The sequence below is a fragment of the Fukomys damarensis genome, unplaced genomic scaffold (genome assembly GCF_012274545.1).
Source record: "Fukomys damarensis isolate Sample0158 unplaced genomic scaffold, DMR_v1.0_HiC HiC_scaffold_11, whole genome shotgun sequence".
NCBI lineage: Eukaryota > Metazoa > Chordata > Mammalia > Rodentia > Bathyergidae > Fukomys > Fukomys damarensis.
The window spans coordinates 15,500,983-15,512,008 of record NW_022900923.1 but is presented as its reverse complement, the minus strand read 5'-3'; the positions used below and the strand labels follow the sequence as shown (position 1 = coordinate 15,512,008).

Here is an 11,026-nt window from a genome sequence, read left to right as displayed (position 1 = left end):
GGAGCCCCGAGTGGGAAAGGCCGGGGCAGGGGCGCCGAGGGGAACGGAGACTGCACTGGGGCCCTGGTGGGGGCGGTGGAGAGAAATAAGAATTGGAATTGAGGTAAGAGAAGAGTGCGATAGATTGGGGGCAGAGAGATTTGAACGGAGCTGCCTGCTGGGGTAGACGGAACTGATTCTTTATTCAAGGGCTCTGGAGAAAAAGCGCCAACCCTGCTGTGTTCCTGATGCCCGGCAGGTGGAGGTGAATCATTACACTTGACAGGTTTTGCGAGTGTCACCTCCAGTCGGTGTCCCTCTGAGTCACTTTATTTCTGTGAAACTGCCCCCAGCCGAGACGGCTCATGAGAAATGAAGAGGGGTGGGAAAGGGAATGGTGACTGGAAACAGGAAAGCCTGTGCCCACATGCAAGCTTTTTGTGAAATGAAATACAGAGGAGTTTGTGGTGGTGGTGGTTGTTGTAACGCAAAAAAAGCCAGCGTTTATTAAAGGACAGGTTGCAAGTTTAAACGTGTAATTGAACCCAGAAGGTACTACGAAAAATGCATATGTGAAATTTTAAGCATCTGATGATGGTTTGAGGAGCATAGCGGGGTACAGCTTAAGTAGATTGTGTGGTGGTGTTTACCTCAGTATGGAGATGTATCTGGATGGCTGTCATATTTACATAAATAGTTCAGTTACCTGAACTGACAGAGTATTTTTTGTAGAAGAAATCTTAGGCAGAATATGTACAATTTTCATTTCTGAGCACCTTTTATTTCTACTAGTTGTTTGGTACCAATATCATCAGCTGCGCGTTTGATGAACTACATCAAGTTTAGCTAATTAATTTGCCTGCTGCTTTGCTGATGACTTTTCTTTTTGTCAGCCCTGAGTTTCTTGCCCTTCTCAGATTGATCCTAAGGGACCTGAATATGAGATTTGCCCTTCATTAAAGTTTTAGCTTTACTATATGGCTCATAAAGGCACTATATAACTCTTTCTGTTGTTTGCTGAGGGTTGAGGAGACCCTTTGTAGAGTTTAAAATATAAATAAAATACAGATAAAATGAAAAGAAAAGCTGAAGTTCTTCAGTTATTTGCTTTGTCATTGTTTTTCCATGCATGCTGTACCATTCTGCATGAATGAATTAATCTGAAATCAAAGCATGAGGAATAAAGTGGGCCAGATATACGTGACAGAAATATTGGAGAGTGAAGAAATCTAGAGCTTTTACTTAGGTAGCAAGAATTTGGTTTGTGTTTAAAGTGGTTTAGTTTCTGGCTTGCAAGCATCTTTTTTTTTTATCAGAAAAGTATTTTTGTTTGTTTTGATGGGAAATTGAATTAAAATAATTTTATTTGGTTTGTAGAACTATAACTTGATCTTGTTTATTGTTTCTTTTTTTAGTGTATAATATTAACCAACAAACTAGTGGGTACTTGATTCAGACATCTTAGAGGTATTCTTGTGGAAGACGATAAAGGGCTACTAGGTTGTGACAAGGAACTATGTCTTTCTAGAACAGAATTTTGTAACCCAGTAGTACCTAATTGAATAAATACTATAAGTGATCATACATAGCCATTGATTTAAGGGTTATGTCTCTGTTTCAGTGAATGAAGGGACTATCATTATTACTTATCTTTACTAAGTCTTAGTTTTCTCGGATTTCTTAGTGCTTACTTCAGGGTGTTATATAAAGAATAGAAGAGGGCCGGGGGGTTTAGCTCAGTGGTTCTGCCACCTGCCTCTCAAGTACAGGTCCTGAGTTCCATCCCAGGTACAAAAAAAAAAAAAAAAAAAAGGAATAAAAGAGAAAATGCATGTATAACTCTGAGGACAGAATATTTCCATACTACTGAAAAACTGCAAATATAAATTGTCCAGCACATAGGAAACATTCACTACATCTTAGCTCTTTTGAATTCCTAGATATTCACCCATCATCTGGTCCAAAATAGTGAAAATTAGTATTTGCACAGGACAGCTTTTTTTCAAGAAAATTTTGATTATGTTGCATACTCAAGCACTTTCCTGGAAGATCACAGTGCATATTAGCATATAAAAGGCTGTGAGGCTGGCTTTGTATAACCCAGTTGTTTTAATATACAAAAAACAAATTTGTTTCTCCTGTCATAGCAGAACATTCTGTGACCCCAAAATATATGGAAATCTTTTCCCCACCCAAAAGTATGCAATGTTGCAGCAGATTCTCCAGATTATATCAGCTGAATGTTTTAATTTAATTCACTCCTGATGCTGTCGATAGCATCATATCCCATTGTTTGAGGGCGCTCAGTGCCACAGGCTTCCCTGCACTACTGATCCCTATTGCAAACCCCAGGTTTTTATACTTGTGCTTCTGATTAACCATCTATAAACTGTGTGCCCACAATTCCTTCCTTGGGTTCAGTTAATTTGCTGAAGTAGCTCCTACAACTCAGGGAAACACTACTTACATTTACTGTTTTATTATGAAGGACATTAAAAAGGATACATATAGTCAGATGGAATAGATGCATAAAGCAAGGTGTGGGAGAAGGAGCTCAGAGTTTCCATGACTCCTTGAGGCATGCCACCCTCTGGAACCTGTCCTCTTTCATGAGAATGAAAGCTTCATTAGCCATAATGGATTATAATGTTGGCCATTAGCAACCAGCTATCCCGTCTATCCTCCCTAGAGATTGGGAGGGAGTAGGGCTGAAACATCCCAACCTTTTAATCATGCTTTGGACTTTCCTGTGAGTAGCCCCCATTCTGAAACTACCTAGAGGCTGTCAGCCACTGGTCATGTCATTAGCAAAAATGAAACAAACAAAAAACACATATCACTCAGGGCAGAGTATGAGGGTTTTATAAACTATATGTGAAAAAACAAAAGGAAGACCTAAGATAGGTAGGTAGGTAGGTAGGTAGGTAGGTGGATAGTTAGATAAATCTCAGAATTAAGTACTTTTAATATGCACACACATAATTACTATGTTATGCATCACAATATCATACCAGTACTTGCCAAACATACCCCTTTTCATGGAACACCTGTGGGACATGATAGTTTACAGATGACTTTGCATGTATTATTTGATGTGACTATCCCAACTCCATGTAGAGGCATAGGAAACCCTATTCCGCAGATGAGGAAACTGAGTCATTGCTTACACAAATAACTGAAAGTGAGAGAAGCAGAAGTTGACTGCTATCTTCTGACTCCAAGTTAAAATCATAAAGTATTTTAACATTTATACAGAACCTCCTATTTACCCCTTTTTCATATGATCTACTGTTTCATTTTATAAAACCCTCAAGTTACTCATTTCCTCCATTTGTTTTCTTAGGGAAGTTGCATTCACCAAACCTAGTAAGGAGGCCTGGCTCTTTGGAATGGAGTAGTCAGAAAAGAGGGAGAACCCACCAGATAGGGGATGGTACACTGTTTGAAATACTTCATCTTGTCACTAACATCTTAAATCTAATGAAATTTATTTTATCCTTCAGGTGGTGAATATTTACTCTACTGGGAAGTAGCAAAGTGCTCCAGGAGTAAAAAGTATGCCTCCCAAATTCAAGCGCCACCTAAACGATGATGATGTCACTGGTTCTGTGAAAAGTGAAAGGGTAAGTTCAGAATCTTAAGCTTTGAAAAAAGTAAGCTTCAAAATATGTTCGCATTACTTTTTAAAAAAAAATAGAGTCTCACTTTGTAGTTCAGGCTGGCCTCAAACTTCTGGTTATCCTCCTGCCTCAGCCTCCTGAGTGCTGGGATTACAAGTGTGTACCATCACACCCGACTCCCTTTTAAAAATAATAGAAAAAAATCTACAGCATGTGGCTATTGCAGGGGCAGAAAAGGGGGCAACCCCTTTCCTATTCATCCTAAAGGGTTATGGCCAGTACCCCAAGACAAAAGACAAGAAAAAGGTGTGACAGGTTATTTGATCATAGTTTTACATGACACTGGAGCCTTGGGACTGAAGACCTCATAACCCAGAGTGAGGGCCAGGGATTTAGCACAGTGGTTTGGTGGCCTGCCTTGCAAGCGCAAAGACCCATGTTCAATCCCCGGTACCAAAAAAAACCCCAAAAACCCAGAGTGAATTATCCATTTTTATGCTGTACAAGAATAGCTGTGTACAAATGTGATTGGACAAAAGGCATATTATCTGATAGTGATAGCCTAGTGGGAGAGCGGGAAATCCAGCAAGGCCTGTCCATTAAGTTTATTAGCCTCTCTGGGTATCATTCCTTCCGTCTGAGTACTGGGTAGGGCTCTTTCTGGAATGGGAGTCTTATGACCTACAATTAAACAGGGTCAGTTAGAGGATGCTTTTATAGCCAACTCTTACATGGAAAGGTAGAAGGTTAGGGTAATACTTTTGAATTTCATGACTAGCTTTGAGAAGCAGGGGTTCTAGTTTCTATGACACACTTTGGGAGTAAGAAATTCAAGTTTCTGTGGCTTGCCTTGGGAAAATGAAGTTGAGAGACAGGAACAGATCAGAGAAAAACTTTACTACTGTAGCAGCCTCTGAGTCCTTTACTTTGAGGTTCCATTTTCTGAGTCACAACACTATAATCTTACTTATTTTATTTATAGTAAACATATTAAAAAGATTGATGGCTCAACTGAATTCTGTTTCCATTATTGATCAACACATTATGTTCACAGTTTCTTTCATATCCTTCAAGGAAAATTTTATACAATTAGATTTGCAGAACTCTGAACCTAAATGTATTTATTTGTTTTCAGAATTTTTCAGCTTGAAGAATTTTGTCCAAATTACACTACAGCCTAGGCCGGCACCTCTAAATATATTAATATTTCTTAGTGAAATTTATGATTATCTAAATATGTAAATAAATTAGCTAACATTAGTGCAGGTCAAGTTTTCCTCCATATGAGTTTTGACACCAAACTTAGCAATATCTGTGGCTTACAGAAGTTTTTAGATTTTATAATTATAGATAATGAATTCTGGACCTGTAATTGTCTTATAGCCCAGAATATATTTTATATAATACTTCCAATCTAGTTCATTCCAAATATTCTATATAAATATGTATAAATCTAGAAATTAGGGCTGGGTATAAGTCAGTGCTAAAGTGTTTGTCTAGCATGCAGCAGGTTCTTAGTTCATTTCCTAGCACCTTAAAGAAAAAGAATTAGAGGAAAGAGAGAGAGAGAGAGAGAGAGAGAAGGAGAAAGAACGAACTCTGGAATTTACTACATGCAGTACTTTGAAAGACAACATTTGATGTTTTTGTTATAGAGATACTACTTTTAGAATAAGTGCTAAAGATGTATTTGAATTAGTATTCTTTTTCTTTTTTATCCAACAATCTGAAATATTCCCTCACTTCATTTCTTCTTGTCATTATTTCATTTACTGAATCATTGAATAAATATTTATTGACCACCTACAATGTGCTAGGTGTTGTGTTAAAACCTGTAGAACATGGGTATGGTCACTGCCCTTAGAGAGCTTTTAGTCCACCTGACTTTCTTTTATATGCTTTTTTTTTTTTTTTTTTAATTTACAACTTTGGAAACTCAGAACCTCATGTTATCCACTCTGCCCAGAATTTTATGATTTAGAATTATCTTTTAATGCAATCCAAAAAAGTTTTGTCTTTCTTTTCTAACTCTTTCACTTGTTGATTTTATAATTTGATGGGGAATAGAACCCACCAAAAGACTAATTGCTAGTTTTTTTTGTTTTTGTTTTTAATTTGCAGTACTGGGCTACATCCTCCTGTTTTGTTGGAGTTCTTTAACTTAGTTTAATGTAGTCAATGTTGTTGGATCAATACTTTATTCCTTTTTATTACTGAATAAAATTCTGTTGCACAGGTGTATCCCATTTGGATATCTGTTCAATCATTGGTGGACATTTGAATTTTGGTTATTGTGAATACTCCTGCTAAGACTTAGGGTGCAGATATTTGTTTGAACATAGGTTTTCCTTTCTCTTAGGTACATATCTGTAAGTGGAATGACTGGGTGTCTTAATAACTTTATGCCCAACCCTTTAAGGAACTGCAGAACTGTTCTCACAGTGGTTGCCCAATTTTTACATTCCCACCAGCAGTGTGTGAGGGTTCCAGCTTCTCCACACCCATATCAACACCTACTGTTCCCGCCTATATGGAGTGTGAAGCAGGCTCTCACTGTATCCCCTTATACTTTTTTTTGACATTGTATTCCTAACACTCATGCTCGTTCATTGAATGTGTGGCAAGCACAGATTTTCAGGTATTTTTCTCAGTGTACAACTTTAATAAACACAATTTATATTTAGTGTCATCTTCTAAAAAACAAATTGCATCATATACCATTTTGTTCTTGTAACTTTAGCAGCTTTTGTTTCACATATTTTGAAGCTATATTGTTAAGGTATATAAACATTCATTGCTGCTAAATCTGCTTCATGGATTGTGCATTTTGTCATTGTAATTCTTATTTGATTGTTTAACAATCTGTCCTAAAATTTTTCTTTTTCTTTCTTTTGTGTGTGTGTGGGGGGTGTACTGGGAATCAAACTCAGGACCTTGCACCTGCAAGACAGGGGCAGCACCACTGAGCTAAATCCCAGCCTTAAAATTTCTTTTTAGATCGTGAACTTTTACCATTCTCTTTGTTACAGTTTGTTGATGCATCTTTTCTTTTCCCTTTTTCTACTCACCCCCTTCATTATTTGACATTTGTTTTAGTTGAATTTCTTGTAAACAGTTATTAGTGGGATGTTTTAAAAATCCAGTCATATGTGGCTTTTGTTTTGAAAGAGACACACTCAAACCATTCCCATTTGTGGTAAGAACTAATACATTTTGACTTGTTCTGTGCCAGCCGGCTCCTGTGCCAGCTGGCTCCTGTGCCAGCAATGAAAGCTCTCTACCCTAATCTTTAGCAGGCTCTTTGTTATCCTTTGGGTCCCAGCTTAAATTTTACCTTTTCAGAATGATTTTCTATGACAGCCTAATCTCCTGCAGTCCCCCTGTCACTTTTTGTCCCATCACTGTTTTAATTCTCTGCATAACATGTAGCACAGTCACATATTTTTCTGTGACAGTTAAGACCTATCTTATTCAAAGCTGATACTTGGCTGCTTAAAACAGTTCCTAGCACATAAAGAATGCTAAAAAATACTTAAGTTCATAGCGAATGCATCCTCTTTCATGTTTAACTCATTATATTATTTTTTTTCTTTTTATTGAGTTTATTGGTACAATCTAGGTATACAGTACAGTTACATTCATTTTTGGGATCCTGTACCTTTACATAATAGGTCTTGATTTTCATTTTTTCCCCTTGTCCCTGCCCTCCCTTCACCCTCTCCTCCCCTCCCCATTTACAAACACTTTATTTCCATTTTTTCAGTCTCTCATATTTTTTTCCTCCCCTTATTACCTTTCCCCCACCTTTCCCACTTTCCCTACACCTTTAGCCCTTTACTTCCTATTTCACATTACTAATTATCTCATTAGGATCCTGTGTACTATTGTAGTTTTTCACACCAAAGAAACTACTCGGTATTTCAGTTAAAGAAATTCATTATTTATTTTTACACAGATATGTAAAAATGATATTCTCTGTATTCTTACATTTTCCCTCTTTTATGCCCTTTGCTGGGCTTTTTATTCTCATTTCTCACTTGCCTCTGGAGCCACTAAGCAGTTTAGCAGTTTTACTCCCTTTCTCCACTTCTCTCTCTACATCTCTTTGTTTGTAACTTTATATTTTAGCAGTAATGTTTAAACTATGTTTTATGTCCCCTCCACAAAACCGCGCCCTTTCCATTGCCTTACTCTTTGCAGCCCTGTCCCCTTCCTTCCACTTCTCTCCAAAATGAGCATGAGTGTGCTCTTGCCTCCTCACTTCACTGTCCCACTCTCAGCTTCAGAGTTTTGTTAGGAAAGGTTTTGGCTTTTTAAAACTTTCCTTTTATTATGCCTTTTATTTTTCAATAGCTTTATCTTACATATGGTACAATCACATTATCATTAACCATTTAAGTTTGGCTACATATTTTATTAGATTCTTTGATTGTATTCATTTCTATCTTAAGATCTTCATTTTATTTTGGCTAGTATAATTCCTACAGTAATTTCCTCAAAAAAGTACATGGGTGAAGTATTCATTTCTTATTCTGTAAAAAAAAAATTATCACAGGGCCAGGGATTTAGCTCAGTGGTTCCGCCGCCTGTCTGGCAAGTGCAAGGACCCATGTTCAATCCCTGGTACCATAAAAATAAAAATTATCACAGACTTAAAACACCACAGAGTTATTATCTTGTACTTTTGGTCATCAGAAGTCCGGAATAGGATTTATGGGGCTAAAATCAGGGTGCCAGAAGGACTATTTTCCTTCTAGAAGCACTATGAGAAAAATTGTTTTCTTGCCTTTCCAAGCTTCTGAAGGCTCATGCCCTTCCTCTATCTCCTCCTCTTCCTCTTTCCACTTCCTGCCCCCTTCCCCTCCCTGTCTCCCTACTTTTCCCTCCTATTAGCTTGAGCCCATATGAATAATCCATGATGGATTTCCTCTTACAAACATGCAAATTAACTGATTCACAGGTTTTGGTGATTAGGACATGGACAGCTGTTTTTCTGTCCTACAAGTGAAAACTGTTTAAGTTCTTATCTGACTGAACAGGTCTGGATTTGCTCTTCTTTATTCTCCTTGGGAATTCTTGTCTTCTCTTGGCAGCATGGTAAGGCCAGCTTCATTTTAGGGAGGATTGTTCTAATTTATAAGGTGAAAAATATAAAGTTTTTGTTTTGAAGTTTAAATCTGTGTAGAGGGCCATTTAAAAACTGAGTAGGTGAATTATGTCAATTATTAAACTCCAAAGTTTACCCCTCTGTTCTGTTTTGTTTGAACTCCATAAACTATGTTTTCTCTTTGCCACCTGGCTCCCTACTAAGTCCTGCTAGTAAAGAGAGAGGCTGGAAGGCAGGAGGAAAAAGGGAGGTGCTCTTTCCTGACTTACCTGCAGTGTCAGCTGTAGAATTCTGAAATTGTAAGCATTTATTTGGAAGGTGGGTAAATTTGTTTTACACCTTTTAGTTTCCAGTGAAGTGTATGTAATTATTCTTCTCTCTGCCTAGAAGCTTGTGGTTAAGAAGTTTTACTAGTATAGAAAACTTGTTTCATTACACCTCTTTGACATTTTTTTAAAACTCCTGCATCTGAAAACTCAAAATCCTTTCCTTTTTCTTTCTTTTTTATGTTTTTGGGTTTTTTTTTTTGTTTTGTTTTTTGTTTGTTTGTTTGTTTGTTTGACAGAGAAATCTTTTGGAAGATGATTCAGATGAAGAAGAGGACTTTTTTCTGTAAGTTTTTTTCTTTTTCACAGCTTTATCAGGGAATACTCGACATATGAGATGCCTTGGTTTGTGGACTTGATTCTTTCCATGATTCTGGTTGCAAACTGAGTTGAATGAGAACCTAACCAAATTCAGTGATTGGGTTCGATGTTGACCTTATAAAGAAATTTAATTCACTTCTTGTCTAGTTCATTTTGCAACCAGAATTGTGGAAAGAATTGAGTTTATGAACTGAGGTACCACTATGTACTTAAAGTATACAATGAGTTTTGACATATGTACTGTAAGCCTATGACATCATCTTCAAAATAAAATCATAACATAGCCATCATGGTAATCTGTTGCTTTCCCAGTCTGTAGGACCCACTGACCTGTTTTCTGTCATAATTTGTATTTTCTGTAATTTTCACAATGAAACCACGCAGCTGCCCCTCTCCATTATTTTTTACTGGCATCATTTGCTGAGCCTCATTATTTAGAGGTTTAATCATGTATCAATAGTTTTGTTTCCTGAGTAGTATTCCACCATGTGTATATACTACAATTTATTTATTCACTAGTGTGTGGATATTTGGATTGTTTCTAGTTTTGGGCTATTACAAATAAAGCTGCAGTAAGTGTTTACTTATAGCAGTGGTGACTGGGATTGACACATGGTAAGACATTTGCCAAGGTTACACACCTAGAAAGTCATGGAGACAAGAATGGGGCCAGACAGTCCTGTGCCTCATAATCTCGTGCTGTTCTTCTGTGCCATGTACTTGACTCTTCCTGGGTCCTTGACCTGGGCTGTGGTCAGGTGTGTGTTAGGCACTGCCCTAGGCCAGTGTTGGTGAACCTATTGTACATGTGTTGTTTTTCTTGTAAGACAAAAGCTGTTAATGTATGAGTTGCTTTTTCTAAACTAAAACCTCAATATTTAGGTTTATTTGCAGTGTTGGCACTTTGCACTAAATAAGCGAGTTTTGGATTGCACTTCAGGCACTTGTCTCTAAAAGGTTCATCATCACTGGCATATAGATTTTTGTGTGGTCATACACTTTTATTTCTGTGGGCAAATTTCTGTAGATAAATCCTACAAGTGTATATTAATCCGATTTTTGTCCCTGGGACCAAATATATGACCTACACAACTTAAATGAGGAGAGGTTTTATTGGCTTATGGTTTCCGAGGGTTCCCTCTGCGATCAGCTTGCAGAAATAGCAAGGCAGTAGGGTGGAGCAAAGCTGCTTTGTTCATAGCAGCCAGAAAGCAGAGCAGAAGGAACAGTACCTTGAGAGAAGAGGCCAAGGAGAGATAACAAGGTCATGGCCAGGGATTTAGCTCAGTGGTACCCTTGCCTGCCTCACACGCTCAAGGTCCCAGGTCATGCCTCCAGGATCCGCCCAGAAGTTTGGTTTACTAATCCATGGGCAACTTTCAAGCCAATCAGATTGACAGTCCAGTTTAACTGTCATGAAGTGATGTGGCTCATGTACAACTGCTTTCCAAAATAGTAGTATCATTTTACATTCTCATCAGTATTGTTTGAAAGTTTTAGTTGCTGCAAATTCTTACCACGCTACATATGGTTGATCTTTTTTCATTTTAGCATTCCAGGGGGTGGATTGTGTTGTCTCATTGTGATATTAATTTGCATGGCTCTAATGAGAAATGATGTTGATCATCTTTTAGTGTACTTATTTTCTGTCCTCACACCTTCTTTGGTGAGGA

General features: G+C 37.6%; 1 protein-coding gene across 3 annotated transcripts in view; it reads left to right on the top strand.

Moving 5' to 3' along the window:
- Positions 1-11,026, top strand: part of Vamp4 (vesicle associated membrane protein 4) — a 42,021-nt gene that overhangs the window by 6,985 nt on the left and 24,010 nt on the right. Inside the window, exons 1-3 of one of the 3 annotated variants that reach the window (XM_010644996.2) lie at positions 15-103; positions 3,483-3,602; positions 9,272-9,318. In XM_010644996.2, coding sequence (XP_010643298.1) covers positions 3,537-3,602; positions 9,272-9,318 — 113 coding nt within the window. In that variant the 5' untranslated portion in view covers positions 15-103; positions 3,483-3,536. Of the gene's footprint in view, positions 1-14; positions 104-3,481; positions 3,603-9,271; positions 9,319-11,026 lie in introns of those variants that run through there. The other 2 variants (XM_010644998.3, XM_010644997.3) reach the window with 2 other exon arrangements.